Raw genomic sequence first — 21,091 nt, 5'->3', positions numbered from 1 at the left:
TGAGACAAGGAGGGAGTAGACCCAAAAGAAAAGAACACACACACACAAGCGCACACATTTCAATTTGGTAAATTGTAAATTCAATTTTAATTGAAATGGTGCCCTTTCGTTGGGGCCTGCTGTTTGGTTTAGTGCTGATCGTGGCCCACACAAATGGAGCGGCTATTGTAAGTGCTTTGTTAATGAAATTCTAATTCAATACAGAGATAAGAAACGATTTTGACCAAGGTCAGTTTCGGACATGCTTCACCATGTGCCTATGAGTGTGTGTGTGTGTGAGATAAAGTTAACATTGAACTCTAATAGACAATCGATTGGTTCACATTTTTAGGATCAATCATCTCCGGTCGATGAAGATGAAGCACAGACAGCCCTATCGGATCTGGAGCGTACCAAACGAAGTGGCTAGTAAGTTGAAAATTCGAAATATTCTTATCGTCTCCCAAGTCTAAAACGACCTTCGCTTGCAGTGCCCGTGGTCAGACTCAATCGCAGTACTTAAATTTTGGTAAACCCGAACAAGATGGCAAGGCCGAAGCGGAGGCTGATGCAAGTGGTTCCCGATCCACTGTCTGTAAGTAGGAGTCCAGCGAGGTCCATGGAAAATTAGATGCAGATTGAACCAAATTGCTTGTTTTTTGTTATTAGCTGGCTCCCATGGCATGGGCCAGGCCCAGAGTCAATTCTCTTCGGGCGATTGCAGTGGTTGTGCCTCCGGGGGTGGCTATCAGACGGACTATCCTGGCTCTGGTAGACCCGATGCCATCATAAGCCTACCTCCTGGTGCTGGTGAGTTCTGAATTCCCGAGCTCAATTGATTATACCCTACAGACCTTTCTCTCTTGTCACAGATGCACAGAGCGGTATTGGTGGATATGGAGCGCAGCCAGGAGCGGCTGGAGGAAGAGGCGGAATCGGGACAGGTCAGCCAGGAGCTGGTGGGTTATCGGGATATGGCACTCAACCAGGACAGCCAGGTTATGGAACTCAGCCAGGAGCTGGAGGACAATCGGGCTATGGAGGTCAACCAGGAGCAGGTCAGATCGGTGTTCCCGGACAAGCTGGTTTCGGTACTCAGCCTGGTGCTGGTGGGCAGATTGGAGGACAACCCGGCGCTGGAGGTGTTCAATCAGGAACCGGACCCAGCGGTAGTCAGTCAGGTACTCCCGGTCAGGGAGGATACGGTACTCAGCCAGGTGCAGGCAGCTTGATTGGAACACAACCCGGTGCAGGTGGCCAAGCGGGAATCGGTGGTCGCCCCGGATATGGAGGTCAACCTGTATCTGGAGGTAAAATTGCAGGCCAACCTGGATACGGAACCCAGCCAGGAGCTGGAGGACAGACTCAACCTGGTGCAGGAAGCCAAACAGGATACGGAACACAGCCTGGGACAGGTGGACAACCTGGAATCAGTGGTCAAACCGGATATGGCACGCAGCCCTCAGCACAAAAACTGATTGAAGGCAAGCGGGGCGATCAACCCGCAACCGCAGGACAACCTGGATATGGTACTCAGCCAGGAGCAGGAGGACAAACTGGATACGGAACTCAGCCTGGTGCTGGAGGACTGATTGGAGGCCAACCCGGTGCTGGAGGTAGTCAACCCGGAATTGGTGGGCAACCTGGATACGGAACTCTCCCAGGAGCTGGTGGTCAACCTGGACGCGGCGGACAAACAGGATACGGAACACAGCCAGGTGCCGGAGGACAGATTGGAGGCCAACCCGGTGCTGGAGGTAGTCAGCCCGGAATTGGTGGGCAACCTGGATACGGAACTCTCCCAGGAGCTGGTGGTCAACCTGGACGCGGCGGACAAACAGGATACGGAACACAGCCAGGTGCCGGAGGACAGATTGGAGGCCAACCCGGTGCTGGAGGTAGTCAGCCCGGAATTGGTGGGCAACCTGGATACGGAACTCTCCCAGGAGCTGGTGGTCAACCTGGACGCGGCGGACAAACAGGATACGGAACACAGCCAGGTGCCGGAGGACAGATTGGAGGCCAACCCGGTGCTGGAGATAGTCAGCCCGGAATTGGTGGGCAACCTGGATACGGAACTCTGCCAGGAGCTGGTGGTCAACCTGGACTCGGCGGACAAACAGGATACGGAACACAGCCAGGTGCCGGAGGACAGATTGGAGGCCAACCCGGTGCTGGAGGTAGTCAACCCGGAATTGGTGGGCAACCTGGATACGGAACCCTGCCAGGAGCCGGTGGTCAACCTGGACTCGGCGGACAAACTGGATACGGAACACAGCCTGGTGCTGGAGGACAGATTGGAGGCCAACCCGGATATGGAACTCAGGCTGGAACCGGGGGTCAACCCGGATTCGGAGGACATACGGGTTATGGGACTCAGCCTGGTTACGGGGGCCAACCTGGTGCTGGTGGATTACCTGGAGGTAGTCAACCCGGATACGGAACGCAGCCTGGAGCCGGCGGTCAACCCGGAATAGGTGGACAACCGGCATACGGTACCCAGCCTGGTGCTGGAAGACTAATTGGAGGCCAACCCGGTTATGGAACTCAGCCTGGAGCCGGTGGTCAACCCGGAATCGGCGGACAAACAGGATACGGAACTCAGCCTGGTGCTGGAGGACAGATTGGAGGCCAACCCGGATACGGAACACAGCCAGGAGCCGGCGGTCAACCTGGGGTTGGAGGACAAACAGGATACGGTACCCAGACTGGTGCTGGAGGACTAATTGGAGGCCAACCCGGTTATGGAACTCAACCTGGAGCCGGTGGACAACCCGGAATCGGTGGACAAACAGGATACGGGACCCAGCCTGGTGCTGGAGGACTGATTGGAGGCCAACCCGGTTATGGAACTCAGCCTGGAGCCGGTGGACAACCCGGAATCGGTGGACAAACAGGATACGGAACACAGCCTGGTGCTGGAAGCCTGATTGGAGGTCAACCCGGATATGGAACTCAGTCCGGTACGGGTGCTCAACCTGGATACGGACCACAGGCTGGTGTCGCTGGTCAACCTGGTGCTGGAGGACAGATTGGAGGCCAACCCGGATATGGAGTCCAGCCGGGAGCCGGACAAACAGGATACGGAACCCAGCCTGGCCAACATGGATATGGAACTCAACCTGGTGCAGGAGGACAGATTGGTGGACAGCCCGGTTATGGGCAAACAGGAGCCGGAATCACTGGGCAACCAGGATATGGAACTCAGCCTGGAGCTGGTGGTCAACCCGGAATCGGCGGACAAACAGGATACGGAACACAGCCAGGTGCCGGAGGACAGATTGGAGGCCAACCCGGTGCTGGAGGTAGTCAACCCGGAATTGGTGGGCAACCTGGATACGGAACTCTGACAGGAGCCGGTGGTCAACCTGGACTCGGCGGACAAACTGGATACGGAACACAGCCTGGTGCTGGAGGACAGATTGGAGGTCAACCCGGATATGGAGTTCAGCCTGGAGCAAGTGGTCAGCCCGGAATCGGTGGACAAACAGGATACGGAACACAGCCAGGTACTGGAGGACAGATTGGAGGCCAACCCGGAGCTGGTGGATTGCCTGGAGGTGGTCAACCCGGAATTGGTGGCCAACCTGGATATGGAACCCAGCCTGGAACCGGTGGTCAACCCGGAATCGGCGGACAAACTGGATACGGCACTCAACCTGGATATGGAACTCAGCCTGGTGCTGGAGGACAGATTGGGGGACAACCCGGATACGGAACGCAGCCTGGAGCCGGCGGTCAACCCGGAATTGGTGGACAAACAGGATACGGACCCCAGCCTGGAGCCGGCGGTCAACCCGGAATTGGCGGACAAACAGGATACGGAACCCAGCCTGGAGCTGGAGGCCAACCCGGATATGGTGCCCAGCCAGGAGCCGGTGGTCAACCCGGAATCGGTGGACAAACAGGATACGGAACCCAGCCTGGAGCTGGAGGACAGATTGGAGGCCAACCCGGATATGGTGTCCAGCCAGGTGTCGGTGGACAACCCGGAATCGGCGGACAAACAGGATACGGAACCCAGCCTGGAGCTGGAGGCCAACCCGGATATGGTGTCCAGCCAGGAGCCGGTGGTCAACCCGGAATCGGCGGACAAACAGGATACGGTACCCAGCCTGGAGCTGGAGGACAGATCGGAGGCCAACCCGGATATGGTGTTCAGCCTGGAGCCGGCGGTCAACCCGGAATCGGCGGACAAACAGGATACGGAACCGAAATTGGTGCACCTGGCCGATACACAGATGGAGGCGCCGCAGTTGCTCCTGCTGGTGGTGTTGGTAAGTGGCGCGCTTAGATGATGATAAAACTAGATTCTACAAGTCTTTCTTCCAGTTGTTCCCGGTGGATCTGGTGCCGATGATGCTTTCTCCCAAGCCGAGTCGACAATTGGCGATGGTCAGGCATCGGCGAGTGCCCAGGGAAAGAAGAACGGCGGCACAGCTAAGACCCAGGTGTCAGGTAGCTACAGCTCTGGAGGAACCTTCAGCGCAAGTGCCATGACCTCCGATGCTGATCGCGCCGCTAGCGCTCAGGTTACTGGCAATGCTGATGGCGCTATGAGTCAATCGCAAGGCTCTGGCGGTCCAGCCCAGTCCCAGGCTCAAGTGCAGGTCAACTCAAAGGATGGCGGCACTAAGGCATCCTCCCAAAGCGGCGGCATTCTGCAGCAGAGCCAGAGCGAAGTCCATGCCAATGATAAGGGCGGTCTGGCCGATGCGCAGTCCAGCGGCCCAGGACAGACCTCATCGCAGGCACAGATTGGCTTCCGACCAGGTCAGGACAATAGCGCGGGAGCCGCCACCGGCGGTGGTCAGGCATCGGCCCAATCCGGCAGTCACTCCGGACAGAGTCAATCGCAGATTCATGGCACTTCGAGGTAAACCATTTCTTTTCTTCCCCCTTAAATGAGGCTAACTGCGATCTTTATGTTACAGCTTTGGTGTTTCCTATCATGGAGCTGCACAATCCGCTTCGGGCACTAAGGAGCAAGTGGCCACCTATCGTGAGCAGAATCGCGAACTCTTCAATACCATTAGCCAATTTGGAAGTGGAGGCAATGCGTAAGTTTAAATGCTGCCCGAAATGACGATTATCTCTCTATGATCTTTGATTTTTCTTAAGTGTCACCGATCGCGCCGATGTTGTCTACAGTGGACCGGCCCTGACATCCGAATCCGAAAGAATACCCGAACTAAAGTCCACCAAGACCAGCAAAGAAGAGCCCGAGGTCGATATTGTTGACAAGAAATTGGATCAGCAACCATCTGGAGAACCCACAACGGGCAACGATGAAGACCTAATTGACGATGACGAAGATGAGCCCTACGATGAGTACGACGATGATGAGTACTACAATGCAAATCCCGTCAAACTGGAAGAGGCTCGCACCAGATCAGGTGGCGCCAGTCCAACCAAGGCCCAAGAATCTCCGGTAGCCCTTAGTCCCATTGCCTATACACAATCCTCACCAGGCCAGAAGCAACAGGCTGTAATTGCAGCACCGCACACAGACAAATATCGTGTGGTCCAGAATCAAAATGGACATGTCAATACCTATCCCATACAGAGAACCACCACCGAATCGGTGCCCAGCGGTTTCCGTGGCACAGTCAATGTGGAAAAGAAATTCCATACCAAATCCCTTGAGCTGCATAATACGGATAAGAAGTTGGAGATCAGTTCCGACACAGATGCTGATATAACAAAGACGCCAGCACGTGCTCCCGATAGCTATGTGACTGTGACGAAATCCGTAACCGGCAGCATGGATAATAGCAAGAATCCACCGCAAGAGAATAAGAATTTCCAATCGACTTACTATACTAAATCATCGACATGCGGTTACTTCACCTTCTCGTGCAATATTGTCTATGGGGCAAATGGACGTAGTAAGATTTGTCGCCCGAAGGCGCCATCGAATGGTAAATGCTAGACAAAGATTATGGGGGTCAGTTCCAAAGGGGCTCAATTGTTGTATGTAGTAGTGCAGCTAATAAATAAAAAAGAAAAAAACAACAAACAAACAAAAACAAAAGTAATCTAACCCAAATGCAATCAAATGTTCTTAAGTTTATTATTTTAGAGTTTTATATACACACACACACACGAAACACCCACACAAATACACAAATAAACACACACACACACACACACACACATCTGTTTACAGTAAGAAATAATGAACTTTATTTTTACTTAATTCGTATACATTTTCTGCCATTGTAATTAATATTTAATAATAATAAACCATTAAACTAAAAATACCTTATTTATCCTTTTCAATAGGATATTATAGATGAAATAAGTATGAGAAGAGGTAATTAAGAGGTAAAAAACAAAAACAAAAAAATAATTCACTGATTATGTAAGAAAAAGGGAGAATTAGACAGAATGGAAATCATTTTCCTTTTTAAGTAAGAGTCCATGTCCTATCGCTGATTGATACGTTAAACTCATCATCGGTGAACTCATCTACAGACTGATTAGTTTCAAGAAATTTGGGATCATTTCTTTCGGTACGCATCACATGGCATTTCTTTAACGTACGCCGGGCATTTCTATTCCAATAAGTCAGATGGCGCAACTTCTTGGAACTCGCAGTGTCTGACTCCTCAAGTAAAGGAACTGTATTCATAGATGTGAGACTACCAACCGTCGAAATGATGCTTGGAGTGGGCGAAGGTTGGTCTCGATCCTCCGTATCCAAGGTCAAGGCTGAAGCCGTTCTTAGCGAGAAAAATGAATCGACTGAAGCATCTGATTCGAATTTAATAAGGGCGGCTGTTGCTTTATAAGAGGGTGGCATATGTTTGCCAGGTTGCATTTTAATTGCCAAATCGGCGCACATATAATCGCAGAATGTGTATGCCCAACGTTTCACTTTACTCTGAGTGCAATATTTAGAACGATCCATGTCCTCATGGAACTGCCAAAAACGAAACAGAAAGGTGACATCAGAATCAAATTTAACCAACGTTGACTCAACTTTTTGATCCTGCAACAAGGGCTACAATTCCATATCACGAAGAACTTGATATGAATATGAAGGAGAAGACATAAGGAAAGGCCAGGCCAATCATTTACAAATCTTCAAAAATGCATATAAAATTTGCAAAAATAATGAATTTTTAAAGATTTTCTTTGCCTATGATCGAAAAGTTGAGTCCTATGGGGGTTTGTAATAAAAGTTCTACATACCCAACAAGCAATCCCATCTTGAAATTCATAAAAATCACGTGAAAAGAATGCATCGGTTATATATAAATTTGGCTTTGGAAGAGTCAATCCGCCAATGTCCATAGCTGCTAGTTTAAGTGCCAAGAATAGATATTGTATATCATAAACGACAATGGGCAAGAATTTTGAAGCTGCAGCTTCAAAAAACTTAAACTGATCATTCTCTTCATCATTATCATCGTCGTAACGTTTACTTTGCTCGTCGTGATATCCAGATTTAATAAAACGAAAACATGACTTAACCATATCTATATCATCGGTTTTGGTGAAGACCACCAATGACTTTAAATTTTTATCAGTGCGCTCCAAACGACTACGCAAATAATCCTGTATACTGTGATATAATTTTGTCATTTTTGATTCACCCAAAGCTGCAGGTGGCAATGGCAACTGATGAGTGGCAGCGGCATATAGCATGGCATCGCATGTTTGACCAAATATCAATTGGCCTGCAAGAGAAAGTGATCATTTATAAATAAACGAAAGATATATCGCTTCATAATCACACTTTCACTCACTTGGATCAATCATGGTGCTATAGAGAGAATTAACACCAGTTTTCAATGAGAATTCACAAGCTGAAAATTCAGCGGGTATATAAATATCGGTATTTACAGCCTTAACAAAGTAATTAAACGAGACGAACATAAATTTTGTATTCTCCAGATCTAAAAAAAAAAAAAGAAAAAGAATATATGAAATCATATACCAATTATTTGACATGATAAGTGATTATAAAAAACAATTTTCTATACTCTATAGAAATAGAAAATCATTTGTATGCTGCTCTTATCACAAAAAAACTATTTTCAGGTATAAATCAGCAGTTTTTTTCTGATTCTATGAAATTTGTTTAACTGATGGACTAATATATTCTATGTATCGGACATTGCGGACATCGAAGTTGCTAAAATTTAGTCTATATACTAAAATACATTGACACTAAATCATATAGAAGCTGATACGAAAGGACAGAGAGGCAATAAAACCATTTTTGAAAGGACCAAGCGATCGAATACTAAGCAGGAAGCGCTTTTGGTCATATTTTTAAATAAATTTAAAAGTTTGAAATATTTCTTAGGGATACAGTTCTACTGAAAACCAAAGGAACAGATCTGATTATTTAATTTTCATCAAATTAAGCACAATTATAACTACTATGATTAAATCGAATCGAACCAAGTTTGGTATACAAAAAAAAATACTACAAGATCATAATATGTAGTTTTTCCTAAGTAATTAAATTAAAAGAAACAACTGAATGAAAAACAATTTACGCGGGTCGGGTCCCTTGCCTCAAGTCAAATCTAGGTCTTAGTTTTACAAAAATTCAATAAAAAGAAAACGATTAAGTTTCAAGTCAAACGAAGCTTGGATTCGAATTAATCCAAAGGAAATTTCCTTAATTCAAACAGACAGAGATAGAACTAGGCTAGGTATCGAAAAAGGACATAAGATAGACATATGTAAGTTTTCTCAGATCTAAGAAATTGATTACAAAACACACCAAGACGTTTTTTGCCCTCACGAACCATGCGCTCGATATCGCGCTTCATGGTGCCAATTTCGATGGCTGCATCTCGCTCCTCCTTCTCACGGGCGTCAATGGCTTCACCATGACAATTGAGCGCGGCCCGGGGTCGGGCACGTGCTACTACACCGGCATTCTTGGCGCCTGAAATGTAAGGGCCACGCTGTTGATCGGTCATATTCTGTAAGGGGTAAGGGTAAAATGAAATAAAATATTTTGAGATTATCCTTTATCCTCACCTTCCAAATTGAACCGCAATGAGCTACGGCTTGGGGAATACTCATTCGTTGACCCTCGCCCTTTTTCCTACGAAACTCCGCGACGTACATCATAAAGCCGGAATGCTTTTTGGGTGCCATTGCCCTATTTTATGGTATTACCTTTGGGTGGATGGCAAACTGTAAAAAGAAAGTGTTATCAAAATACATATCTTCCATCTCTCTCTGCACCAGTTTCCTAAGCAACACCAAATATACATCTGTACATACATACATGTGCATACATATGTATGTGTTTACATGTACTTATGTAAGTACATATATATACATACATAGCTATGTACATACATACATATGTATCTTTAAGCCGGCATATGAAACAAAGTGCAAGCTTGCACAAACATGAACATAAACATATGTATGTATGTATGTACATATAAAGAATAGTATGTACATATGTATGTACATATGTAGATTTTAGGAGCTGATAAATACTCAGCGTTGAATAATTTACATACATACATATATATACAGATGTACATACATACTTACATATTTCTAGTTCTGATAATTAAAAGCGGTAAATTTGTGGAAGTATTAAAACACACACTCATGTAGCGTATGTATAGACCATTCCGTTAAACATTAAAATATGTGAAGAGAAAAAAAAAAACAAAAAAAAAACACTTTAAACACTTGTATTCGGAGGAATTTTATGATAAATTAAATGCCTTTAAACACTCACACACACCCACTATATTTTTATTTGTTAAATAAAAAAAAATATATATATTTACTCACTTTGTTTATCAACAATAAAACTAAATATTAAACAAAACAAAATGAAAAAGCGATGAATTTCTAAATTTCCAATCTGTTGCGAAAGACAGAGTTAGAGCGATGCTTAGCGTTCAGAAACCGACAACAGAATACGCGAAGCGCGAAACACGACGCGCCAAGCGAAACGAAGGAAAAGAAGAACGAATATAAAGCGAAAGAGCACTGTAAAATGTTTTACAACACGAGCAAAAGTTTTTCGAATATTTTTTAACGGACAAAAATCACTTAGTTTCTAGAAAAGATTACTTTGATATTGTTTCCCATTGAATCACTAATTTGAATTATTTAAGCTCGTTAACAAAGAGTTTCGTTTTATTTTTACTGCAGCCCTAGTCTCTAGATGCTTAAATTTACAACTTTCGCACACTGGCAAACGGCGCTTTTAAGTGTGGGCCAAATTCGCAAACTGCAAAACGGTTCAAAATCCAAAATGGCTGGCGTCATTAATGAAGCATTTACTCCAGAAGTAATGGATCTCTGGCCCGTACGTGAATACAGATGTCACAAAGGCTGCGTGGATAAGGTGTACACATCGCGGATCTATTACAATATGCATTTGAAAAAGGTTCACGATCAGTCCATCAGAGTGAATTCATACTACAAAGCCTACCATTGCCCACAAGAAGGATGTGTCTACCACTGTGAGCAGGAGAACGCTAAAAGTTTCCGTCAATTGCATACGCTGCGCTCGCACTACCAACGTTGCCATATGCCCGAAATCTACAAATGTGACCGATGCGAGAATACCTTTTGCATGGAGAAGCAATTACTAACTCATCCTTGTCTCGCAGCCGATGACGACAAGTGCATTAAATGCGGCCTCGTTCCCAACCTGAAGGACGTCAAATCGTCCAACTGCAAGATTTGTCAATACCAATTGAATAACACCAATCGCTATATTTGGCCATATCATCGTCGGGGTGGTAGTTATGCTACTCCCAAACCACTGAAATCATTATCATCATCATCCTCTTCGTCTTCATCATCGAAGAAGAATGAGACCTACAAATATTGCGAAATGTGCGATAAGCGTTACATATACAAACACACTTGCAGCGAGTTTGTGTGTTTCATCTGTCCACATGTGTTCGATATGGATGAGGCCCTCTATGAACATCTCAGTCGCCATTTGATGTCCAATCCTGATATCGACAATGATCAAGTTTTGCTTAACGAAATGCTGCTCCTACTCAATAAGATCGAAAGCAACGAAGAAGAGAATCCTCAACTGATCCAAGAGCTAATTGATTTATATCCATTATTTCAAACTGCCGAATAATTGAAGATCCTTTAACCTAAACTCAAGTCAATCCAAACTTCATGCATCATCATACATATTTTATATTTGCATGTTCCTTTAAGAATTTTTAAAACTTTCAAACTTTTTTACGATTCCCAAAACCAACTTAATGTCATCCATTGAAGAACAATGAAAAATTTGACTTAGAATAGAACTAAAACCTCATGGAAAGAGTAATCTTGATTTTCAAATAATTTTAATTCCTTTTATGTTACAACTTTATTCACATTTTTTTGCTCATTGTATATCAATTGAATTAATCAGTATTATTTAAAGACTAATTCATTTTTGAACTTGCAGCTATATAATCTTTTACTATGTCTTAAACCTAACGACTGGAAAATGTAATTTTAAGATTGTTTAGTTTTAAAATATTAAATATATATATGAACTTTGTATCAATCTTTGTTCTTTATCTACTCTGAAAAGATTGAGAGATCAATTCCTTGGAAAATACTAAAGGAAATCAGTCTACTTATCAAGTAATTGCTGGGAAAATAAAAGGAAAATTAAACTGTAAGCCTTATTCGGAAAGAAATATTCATTTTATTAAAAGATAAGATGCTAAAAAAGGAATTTGCCGATCTAAAAATAGATTCTTGGGGTGAAATTTTCTTTTTTTTCTAGGATGGAAATATCAAAATTTTAGATAAATATCAATGTAGGAAAGTTCCTTTATTCCCGAAACGTAGTTTAACCATTATATTAGCATTTGGATTAATACTTTTAATACAATATTTTAGTTTTGTTTCTTATAAAAACTTTTCTAGTAGTTTCTTTACTTTTTTAAATCATTCAATGCTTCTTTCAGATCAAAATAAAACTAAAATAGTTTAAAATTGTTAGAATTATGCCAAGATAGATTTCAAAAACATACTTTCTTCAAGTCGAATGCGTTTTTGAAAAGACAACGAAATGGCTACCTATTTTAATTTCTTGTTTAATCAATTTAGATCTAATTTGTATCATAATTTTCTTCCCAGAGAACCAAAACTCACAGTTTCCCATTTTATTTTGTATTTATTTAAACAAAGAAAACCCAAAGAATAAGAGGATTAGAAAATATGGCAAAAATAGTTTCAATATATGTATGTAAAAACTTAATTTAATAGTGCACATTTGGTGGGAGATTGTGGTAGCTGCCATAATGATTAGGTTCCGCCATATATGGAGGAGGATAGTAGTCCACATAATTGGGATACATTGGCTCCTGTAATCCATAGAATTCGGGACGTCCACGTATACGATGTCGCAGATCATGGTCGGTCAAATAACGAGATGGCAGCGATGGCGGAGGACCCAAACGATATCGCAGGTCATAGGGACGATGTATCTCAGGTAGAGCAGGTGCAGGTGCAGGTGCAGGTAACAATGGCTGTTTGTAGACACCACATACAGGTAAAGGAGCCATTTGATTGGCTTGATAATATTGTGTACTATAGGTAGTAGTGTGAGAGTATTGCATTGACCCATGTGTCATTGGATAATGAGTCGGAGGAACTGTTGGAATTGGATTCGTAGCTGCATGGATGGGTAATTGATAATTGATAGTAGAAGGCGCATTGGTGAATGCAGAAGGATGTGAATGAGAAGGCGTTAGATTCAGATTCGGGTTCGGATTCGGTTTTGGGGAATCCAAACGTTCGCTTAGCGGTGGTCTACGTCGTATGGGACTGAATGTGTCACTTCTACGTCTCTTTGGTGAATATCTATATCTAGATAAAGATCGAGATCTTGATCGTCGTATGGCACGATTCGAACGACTTCTCGAACGACTTCTTGAACGACTTCTGGAACGACTTCTTGAACGTCGACGATGACGTTTTTTGCTGAGATTCATGGAGGTTTCTCTCGAATAAGTTCTACGTCTATGGGATATTAGTTCCCTTGATTTTGATCTAGAGACTCTTCTGCCAATTCTTGAGACAGTTTCATTTCTTGCTCTGGGTGAAACTGACTTTCTGTAATGCCTTGAACTGGAGTTTTCGTTTCGATGTGGCTTACGTTCTCTTGACCTTGACCTGGATACTTTCCTGTCTCTCCGAGATCTTTGTCTAGGTGAACGCCTCTCGGTCTCTCGTGTGACATGTCTTGAGATGTGATCCGATTTTGATTTGGAAGACTTTTGTTCGGGTTTCCTTTTTGATTTGGAGGATTTTTCATCGGTTTTGGATATTGATTTGGAGGATTTTTCATCGGTTTTGGATATTGGTTTGGAGGATTTTTCATCAGTTTTGGATATTGATTTGGAGGATTTTTCATCGGTTTTGGATATTGATTTGGAGGATTTTTCATCGGTTTTGGATATTGATTTGGAGGATTTTTCATCGGTTTTTGATATTGATTTGGAGGATTTTTCATCGGTTTTTGATATTGATTTGGAGGATTTTTCATCGGTTTTTGATATTGATCTGAATGGATTTTGATCCTTCTTTGATTTTGTTACTTTAGAGTTTATTTTCTTGGAGTTTTCTTCCTGTTTCATTTCACTTTCGCTAGTCGTTCTCATGCGCCGCGTAAACAAAGCGAATTCATCATGGATTTCACCCAAGGATATGGGAGGTGGCGGCGGTGCTGCAAGATTGTCCTCATTCTCATCGTTATCAACTATCTCTGTCTTAACCCTAAGCATTTCTTCATTTTCTAAGATTTCAGTTATAGTATTTAGATCGTTCCACAAATCCTCCTCATTCTCCTCAACTTCAGGACATTCAGTTTTTATCCGAGTTGTAGTTGTTGGTACATCATTTTCTTTCTTAGGCTCTTCGATCTCTTGCTTTGTTTCCTTTTCCATTTTCGGGATAACTGTGGGAATTGGCATTATTTCTGGCTGGTGTCTATTTGGTAGCATTGTAATGGCCAAATCGTTGCACATGTAATTGGCAAACATGAATCCCCAGCGTGTCACACAGGATTTGGCACAATATTTCGATAGATCACGTTTCTCATGATAATCGCAACTTATATTCGCTTCATGCTCATACAGATCACGTTCGAATATGCGATTTGTATCATATAGACTCTTTGGCAATGGCGTGCCGGATATCTGGCAACTGGATTTCTTTAGGACATAATATAAATATTCAATTGAATAGACTTTCAGCTCATGACTGCCACCATTCAAATACTTGAGAGCGCTGCTAACGATTGGTATTTGCTCTGTGGTTGTAAAGATTGGTCGATATTCATTTTTGTGTTCCAGAAATTGTAGGATATCCCTAAACAATCCCTCCAGATTATCCTCGCCCAGGGCATTCGGTGGAATGGGCAATTGATGGGTTTCCTTGGCATGAGATTTGGTCACATATTCCGTTCCATAGACACTGCAACCTAAATTTGGGAAGTAGATCAAAGCGGGGGAAACAGAAAAGGATGGATTAAGCTCCTATCCACGTGTTTATAAGCAATGTCGCACCTGGATTGATCAGTTTATGATAGAGACGACGTACACCCTCTTGCAAGGAGAATTCCGCAATGGCCAGCTCAGCTGGTTGATACATATCCGTATTGGGTGCCTTGGCAAAATAATTAACCATAACGAAGCAATACAACGTTGTCTCCAGTTCAATTGACTCCACACTGTCGTTAACCATTTTGTCAATGTGTCGTTTGGCCTTCAGTTGCTCCTCCTCTTCCGGGGTTAACAACGTTGGCTGCTGGGCCTGCTTGATGGGACTGGATTGGCATTGAGCAACTGTTGCCTTGATCGCTTGGTTGCCGCGGGTTGCTGCCATTTTATATGGCAATTTCTCTCCATCACTCATTTTCTAAAACGAAAACAACAACAAACAGAAAATGCAATCAACTCCTGGGAGATTAGAATTTATGTGCTTATTGCTCTTACAACCCAGTCGAGGCCTGCTTGGGATATGGATGCCTCCCATGTTAAAGTCGTTGACTGACGTTTGCGCCAATCGTTGACAAATAAAATGAAGGCATTCTTAGGTTTTTTTTTAGCCACCATTTTTTGTTGTAGTTCTTGATTACAAGATATTCGAAAGTTCGTCTAATGTTGCATCTCTGGTTGCAGTGTGACCAGCGCTCATGAGACAAAAAATGCCATGCAAAAGGACCCAGCACAAGACAAATTGATTGCATTGCATGTGGAAAAACATATGTAACTGCATTAATTGCCATTTATTTTATCGACCTCGTTCGAATGAGTAGGCTCGAGGTCATTTTCATCTCAAGAATTATCAAGTTCTCTCATCATCAGCAGAATTTGCTAATCACTCTACAATTGTAAGGCCATACCACTTCTTCAACACTAAAACCAGTTGGGAATTGTAACTGGATGAAGCGCAAAAAGGCAACGCCAAAGTTCATTTTTTGTTTTCAAAGTCCGAAAAGCGTCAACAGATTAGTCGTTCAAACCGACTAAGCATCACGCTCTAATATTAACATATTAATATTAAAACAAAATATGTGCAAGTTGTCTGTATTTCAAGAACTACCAAGTTGGTAATAAACTAATTTGGTTTGTTTATATTTTTTAAACAAAACTAATAATTTATTATGAAAAAGTTTTTTAAATAGTTTTCTATTGTGTTATATGTTAATTGTTCCCAGTCATCTCAAATATTAAAAAGAATTAAAAATTATTCTGCTCACACATGTATTTTAGTTTTCTTTAATTACAATTAATTTATTTTATTATATTATAATTATTTAGTTGCAATGTAGAAAACTTATTATTTCTGGATCTAGTTCCTGTAGAAGAACTAGTGCACAGCCCAAAAATGCATTGGTCGAAAATTAGAGTTACCATCGCTTAGACAAAACTGTCAACTGGTCACACTAAGCGCAAAACACACGTCCACGTACGTTCCTGAACTGTAACAGAATTCTTTTTTTTGGTGTTGCCAATGAAACGAATTGAATTTGTATTAATTTAATTACGCTAAAGTGCAATAATAATTAAAAGAGAGAGACCCAACCCCAGCAGTCATTTAGGCAGACACGTTTCGTTAGACAGAGGGCGCCAGCACTAACAGCAGCAGCATTAGAACAACAACAACAAAGTCAACGTCAACAAAAAAAAAAAAACGAAAAGAAAAATCACTTTTCTTTTCACATTCATTCAGTTAATTTTGACTTTTTCCGAAAACAAAAACATTTACAAAATTTTGTGAACAAACAAATAAAAATGGCAGCAGGACCCACAAAACAGGAAATCGAATCAGTTTTCAGTCGTCTGCGTTCACAGCCAGCGAATAAAGTGAGTTGAATGAAGAAGAAGTTGGCCCCAACAAACTAGGCCAACATATACATGATTTTTTGTGTGTTGTGTGTTGTTGTTGCCCCAATTAAAATGCCAACCCTAACTACCCTTCCCCTCTTCCCCGCTCTCTTGTAGTCCTGCTTTGATTGCGCAGCAAAGGCTCCAACCTGGTCATCGGTCACCTATGGCATCTTCATATGCATCGATTGCTCGGCCGTGCATCGTAATCTTGGCGTCCATGTGACATTTGTGCGTAGCACCAATCTGGACACAAACTGGACCTGGCTGCAACTGAGGCAAATGCAGTTGGGCGGCAATGCGAATGCCGCACAATTCTTTCGAGCTCATAATTGCACCAGCACGGATGCCCAGGTCAAGTATAATTCCCGTGCTGCTCAGCTCTATAAGGACAAATTGACGGCACAGGCTCAGCAGGTGATGAAAATTCATGGAACTAAGGTGAGTTTGGAATCCTTTTTTTCGTTTCTTTTCTTTTGTTTTGGTTTCGTTTTGTTTTATTAATAATGCTTTAAAAATGAGAGAATTCTGTTATGTTTAATTAACAACAAATACTTTTTCTGCTTGTATTGCTTGTGTTGTTTATATGCCACACCCACAATATATACACACAAACGCACACACACACACACACACACATGTGTCCACCTGGCTGCAGTTGCATTTGGATCAACAATCGACGGACAAATCAGAGGGCAATGATTTGTCCAAAACGGATGAGGAAGAGGATTTCTTTGCCGAGATTAAACAGCAGCAGCAAGTTGATTTTAATAAGGAAAACAACAATATAAGTCAGGTTAGATCAAAAATGAACCATGCCTTTCCCTTTGTCTACGCCTAAAAGTTGGTTAATTTGTTCAATTTCTGGTTGATTGTTTCTAGACGGTAACAGATTAAATTAAAGTCATTAAATTGCTCTATTTTACAGCTGGACACAAAACCAATTGTTACTCCTGCTCCAGTGGCAGCAGCAACAGCAGCCATCGACGCTGCTCGCCTGGGTGGAGGAGCACCCAGTGTAATTTTGCTCAATTCTGTAGTCCAACCGAATGCTACAGTTCCATCTTCAATAGGTGTACGCAAAATTCAACCCAAAAAGGGTGGGGTAAGTTTGATGGAACTCTTCTTGCCCATTTCATTCTCATTTATCAGTTAATTTCCCTCTCAGTTGGGTGCACGTAAAGTTGGCGGTTTGGGTGCCACCAAAGTCAAGACAAATTTCGCTGATATCGAGGCAAGAGCAAATGCTGCAAACGAATTGAGATCAGCCGATGCGGCAGCTTCCACCACCAGCAACACAACAGGCGATAAAAGTAATCCTGAAGAGGAATTGGAGCAAGTGGCCAGCATGCGTTTGGCCTATCAAGAGCTGTCGCTGCAAAAGACACGTGAAGAGGCCAAGCTAAAGACCATGGATCCGGCCAAGGCCAAGCAAATGGAACGCTTGGGCATGGGCTTTCAATTGCGTGGCTCCGATGTGGCTCATTCGGCTTTAAGTGACATGGAGACCATACAACAGGCCGCAGCACCAAAGGCCAAACTCTCGCAATTGGATAATGAGAACTTTTTCCAAGACTATTCCCTCAATTTGTATAATAGTAGTAGTAATCATTCATCCGAGAAGAAGGATAGCAATGCCACATCCACATCATCTTCCTCCAAGCTTGATAAATTTGAACTGGACGCATTGGGCTATGAGACAATTGAACCAATTGGTGGCACTCATAGCAATATCACCTCAATGTTTGCAGCCGAACAGCAACAAACGAGCAGCAGCAGCAGCAATAATCGTAGCAAGAACAGCAACAGGAACAATATCAAACCAGCCAATGATCCGGTAATGGCTCAACAGAAATTTGGCAACTCCAAAGGCTTCGGTTCGGATCAATATTTTGCCAGTGAACAATCCTCAGCGGATATATCGGCAAATTTGAATCGTTTCCAGGGTTCACGTGCCATTTCCTCATCGGATTATTTCAATGATGGTTCAGCTGGTGGCAGTCAAAGAGGTAAACTACACGGGGATTACCCAAATGAGCATTGATCTGCGCCTATTTCTAAGTGGGAACATTAACTAGTAGGTCTATTCCAATCAAAACTGTTTGGCTGTTCGTTTTTAACCAACTACTTATAGAATTTTCTGGAAATTTCTATTAGGTAGCTTACTGCATACAAAGGATATCGTTTAAACACATACTCAAGTATAGTAGCCAAGGGTTTCAAATATACTTTTATATTTGAACATTTAATTGTATAACTATTTTTCATTCACTTAATCTGCGAGGGTTACGCGTTTTAGCTTTTTAAACATTTTCTACTTGGATTAATATACCGAGTAACTATTATAAATCGTTTTCGAATCAATCTGAGACAAAAGTGCTTGACTTTTCATAATGTGCATAAAATCTATTTTAGATTATATTAGAATTCATTTTGATAAGTCTTATACTAAAGAATCAGCAACGTTTTTAGCTATTTTGGGGTTACTTTTCGATTACAGCAGATGAGAAGATCTTAGCTTTAATCTTTCAACAACAATTTAGAAATATCTAAGAAGATAGATAGATAGATATGTATGTGGGTAGATGCATTTCAGAGTTGGATTACAGCAATTAGATCCATTAGGTGCTCAATTGTTATTCATTTAGTTACAGAAATAATTTAATTTTGTGTGTGTAAGTTTAATTTTAAATTAAATATCTAATCGAATTAGGATTTTGTTGTGCCTTCTTATAATTAATATAGCTTGTCTCAACTCAAATAAGTTTTCTAGTCAAAATAACTTTTTGAAAATGCATCTAAGCAATTGCCAAAGAATGGTAAGTTTAGGATGGGTGAATCAAATAAAACTTCCACTTTTGATCAATCTGTTTTTTTGAGAGAACGTTTATCTTTATCTTAAGATCTGTGTATTGCATAGTGAATGTTAATGGAGTTTATAATTAGGGATGCTCATACTAAGCTTTAATATTTAATTAAGGGAAAGCATAATTTGTTTCATGTTTTGTGTCAGAATACATGTTTATCCCCTATCCCTTCTAGTTGTATATGTGTGTATATTTCATTCCTATGTCTGTTCCCTTTTCTTTTCGTGTATTTCCTTTGTGAATTTATAAAAAATCAAAGCTTCTTGGCTTATTTTTCCTATGCATATCTGTCTATATCTAAATGTCTTAAGATGAAGATCTTTGAGGGAAAATGTATAAGTTATGACTGCAATATCTCTCTGGTTATAGTATTTTTGTACTGTTCTGTGTTGTGTGAGATTTTGAAAAAGAGTGAGACAGAGCGATTGCCAGATGTTTCCTTATTGTGTTGTGTCTTTATCGTTTTGAGTTACAATTGACATTCAATTAATAAAGTTGCTTTTGTTGGTTTACAGGTGGCGGCGGCGGCGGTGGCGGTGGTTATTCGTCATCGGTTAACTTTAATGCCCCCGATTTGGATGTGGAGAGCGTGAAGGAGAGTGTCCGCCAGGGTGTACATAAAGTGGCTGGTCGTCTTAGTAATTTGGCCAATGATGTGATGTCATCGTTGCAGGATAAATATGGTTACTGATATCGAAAGCAACAGCCCAAAGAGGGCAAAGATGGTGGCGGCGGCGGCGGCGGCATTGGCAGCGACGTTTTGGCCACCGAAACTAATTTTAATGTTTTTATATATTAGTCAGCAGCAGCAACAACAACAACAACAACAACAACAAGATGCAGCAGTTATATATATATATATTCCATGCAAACATATACATATAAAATATATATATACGAAATCTATTACATACATAGCCTAGCATTGTAGAGAGCTTGTTCTCCCTCCTTTAACTCCTTCTCTTCCGCTCCATGATATGTTCTCTTGTATAAACAATGAAAAACAAAAACAAAATTAAATTTTAAATTCAATTCAATGCTAAGCTGTAACAAAAAGAAAAAATAAACAACAACAACGCGTAGTGTCTTTTGAGAATGCAAAACATATATAAAAAAAAAACTATAGATATATATATATATACATATACATATACATATTTGATGAAATCTGTAACATATATATGCATGAAATATTTACACCATTAGCTCTTAAGAAGGCAAATTTATGGTTAGCCAATGATATTCGTTTTTGATTTGATGTCGCATTTTTTCTACTTCTTTTGTTTGACTCGATTCTTTGATCTTTTTGTTGTTAAGTTGTATTTGATTTTAAATCTATAAATGAAAAATCACCATCAAATGAAAAAGAAGTAAACAGAAAATAGAAAATTATATAAATAAAATTAAAAGTACATATAAAAAGTATAAAATTTATAAACAATTCGAAAAGATTAACAGTTTTATTTGAAGGTTTCCTAAAGGGTTTCCCCCCATATCCGTAACAGTTTTGCGGTTCTTATTTATAGCCATAAGATTAAGATGAAAAAATATTAACGAAATATTCATAAATGTATATAAAAAATATATATCTATATATGTAACTGTATACATTTTAGTTTAAACAATTTCCAACTGCCAATGAAGAAGCGGCATTTTCCATTTCATTTATTTGATGCTAAAAAGAAAAATGTGTACTTTTAGGGGAAAAATATGACCAATATTTAATAAAGACTTTAGTTGCATTTAGTTAAAGTCAAATATATGCTTTATAGTTCTTCAAGACTATTTAAAATAAAATTAAGTCGAGAAATTCTTATTTTTCAATCACTAAAAACAAAAAGGTTAACTTTGACTGCCCCGAAGTGTCATTAAGTTTTAAAG

The 21,091-nt window shown here is 41.4% G+C and overlaps 5 protein-coding genes across 7 annotated transcripts; 3 read left to right on the top strand and 2 right to left on the bottom strand.

Moving 5' to 3' along the window:
- The first annotated feature begins 46 nt into the window (after positions 1–46).
- LOC6638967 (uncharacterized PE-PGRS family protein PE_PGRS54) lies at positions 47–6,119 on the top strand. Its single transcript, XM_023180729.2, has 8 exons — positions 47–167; positions 332–408; positions 471–574; positions 649–789; positions 852–4,256; positions 4,312–4,855; positions 4,914–5,039; positions 5,101–6,119. Exons 1-8 carry the CDS (start codon positions 96–98, stop codon positions 5,909–5,911), a joined length of 5,280 nt encoding a protein of 1,759 aa, XP_023036497.1. The 5' UTR covers positions 47–95; the 3' UTR covers positions 5,912–6,119.
- A 22-nt stretch (positions 6,120–6,141) lies between these two features.
- On the bottom strand, positions 6,142–9,903 carry LOC6638968 (protein maelstrom 1). 2 transcript variants are annotated; one of them, XM_002062204.4, is made up of 6 exons: positions 9,766–9,903; positions 8,986–9,144; positions 8,723–8,927; positions 7,734–7,883; positions 7,177–7,664; positions 6,142–6,904 (listed from the first exon to the last, which is right to left on the bottom strand). In XM_002062204.4, exons 2-6 carry the CDS (start codon positions 9,103–9,105, stop codon positions 6,389–6,391), a joined length of 1,479 nt encoding a protein of 492 aa, XP_002062240.2. In that variant the 5' UTR covers positions 9,106–9,144; positions 9,766–9,903; the 3' UTR covers positions 6,142–6,388. The 2 variants fall into 2 exon arrangements, with proteins under 2 accessions (XP_002062240.2, XP_023037005.1); XM_023181237.2 differs by lacking the exon at positions 9,766–9,903 and adding an exon at positions 9,517–9,597.
- Positions 9,904–10,234: 331 nt separating this feature from the next.
- Positions 10,235–11,083, top strand: LOC6639154 (zinc finger protein 789). The gene has a single exon (XM_002062205.1). The coding sequence runs from the start codon at positions 10,235–10,237 to the stop codon at positions 11,081–11,083; it is 849 nt and encodes a 282-aa protein (XP_002062241.1).
- Positions 11,084–12,104: 1,021 nt separating this feature from the next.
- On the bottom strand, positions 12,105–15,137 carry LOC111519505. Its single transcript, XM_023180752.2, has 3 exons — positions 14,949–15,137; positions 14,520–14,871; positions 12,105–14,434 (listed from the first exon to the last, which is right to left on the bottom strand). The coding sequence occupies exons 1-3, from the start codon at positions 15,066–15,068 to the stop codon at positions 12,210–12,212; spliced, it is 2,697 nt and encodes an 898-aa protein (XP_023036520.2). The 5' UTR covers positions 15,069–15,137; the 3' UTR covers positions 12,105–12,209.
- Positions 15,138–15,898: 761 nt separating this feature from the next.
- Positions 15,899–20,315, top strand: LOC6639156 (ADP-ribosylation factor GTPase-activating protein 2). Of its 2 annotated transcripts, XM_023178264.2 has the most exons (6): positions 15,899–16,322; positions 16,461–16,784; positions 17,002–17,139; positions 17,272–17,448; positions 17,512–18,352; positions 19,726–20,315. In XM_023178264.2, exons 1-6 carry the CDS (start codon positions 16,251–16,253, stop codon positions 19,899–19,901), a joined length of 1,728 nt encoding a protein of 575 aa, XP_023034032.1. In that variant the 5' UTR covers positions 15,899–16,250; the 3' UTR covers positions 19,902–20,315. The 2 variants fall into 2 exon arrangements, with proteins under 2 accessions (XP_023034032.1, XP_023034036.1); XM_023178268.2 differs by lacking the exon at positions 17,002–17,139.
- The last annotated feature ends 776 nt before the right edge of the window (positions 20,316–21,091 follow it).

Source organism: Drosophila willistoni (genome assembly GCF_018902025.1).
Source record: "Drosophila willistoni isolate 14030-0811.24 chromosome XR unlocalized genomic scaffold, UCI_dwil_1.1 Seg144, whole genome shotgun sequence".
Classification (NCBI taxonomy): domain Eukaryota; kingdom Metazoa; phylum Arthropoda; class Insecta; order Diptera; family Drosophilidae; genus Drosophila; species Drosophila willistoni.
This window is presented reverse-complemented; position numbering and strand designations above follow the sequence as displayed.

Coding starts and splice junctions, on each gene's coding strand:
- LOC6639156 (XM_023178264.2), top strand. CDS start 16,251: ATGGCAGCAGGACCCACAAAACAGGAAATCGAATCAGTTTTCAGTCGT. Junction 16,323..16,460: donor GTTCACAGCCAGCGAATAAA/GTGAGTTGAATG, acceptor GCTCTCTTGTAG/TCCTGCTTTGATTGCGCAGC. Junction 16,785..17,001: donor TGAAAATTCATGGAACTAAG/GTGAGTTTGGAA, acceptor ACCTGGCTGCAG/TTGCATTTGGATCAACAATC.
- LOC6638967 (XM_023180729.2), top strand. CDS start 96: ATGGTGCCCTTTCGTTGGGGCCTGCTGTTTGGTTTAGTGCTGATCGTG. Junction 409..470: donor CGTACCAAACGAAGTGGCTA/GTAAGTTGAAAA, acceptor CTTCGCTTGCAG/TGCCCGTGGTCAGACTCAAT. Junction 790..851: donor AAGCCTACCTCCTGGTGCTG/GTGAGTTCTGAA, acceptor CTCTTGTCACAG/ATGCACAGAGCGGTATTGGT.
- LOC6639154 (XM_002062205.1), top strand. CDS start 10,235: ATGGCTGGCGTCATTAATGAAGCATTTACTCCAGAAGTAATGGATCTC.
- LOC6638968 (XM_002062204.4), bottom strand. CDS start 9,105: ATGGCACCCAAAAAGCATTCCGGCTTTATGATGTACGTCGCGGAGTTT. Junction 8,928..8,985: donor ATTGCGGTTCAATTTGGAAG/GTGAGGATAAAG, acceptor TACCCCTTACAG/AATATGACCGATCAACAGCG. Junction 7,884..8,722: donor TGAGGGCAAAAAACGTCTTG/GTGTGTTTTGTA, acceptor TTTTTTTTTTAG/ATCTGGAGAATACAAAATTT.
- LOC111519505 (XM_023180752.2), bottom strand. CDS start 15,068: ATGGTGGCTAAAAAAAAACCTAAGAATGCCTTCATTTTATTTGTCAAC. Junction 14,872..14,948: donor AAGCAGGCCTCGACTGGGTT/GTAAGAGCAATA, acceptor TTTTCGTTTTAG/AAAATGAGTGATGGAGAGAA. Junction 14,435..14,519: donor TCATAAACTGATCAATCCAG/GTGCGACATTGC, acceptor TCCCAAATTTAG/GTTGCAGTGTCTATGGAACG.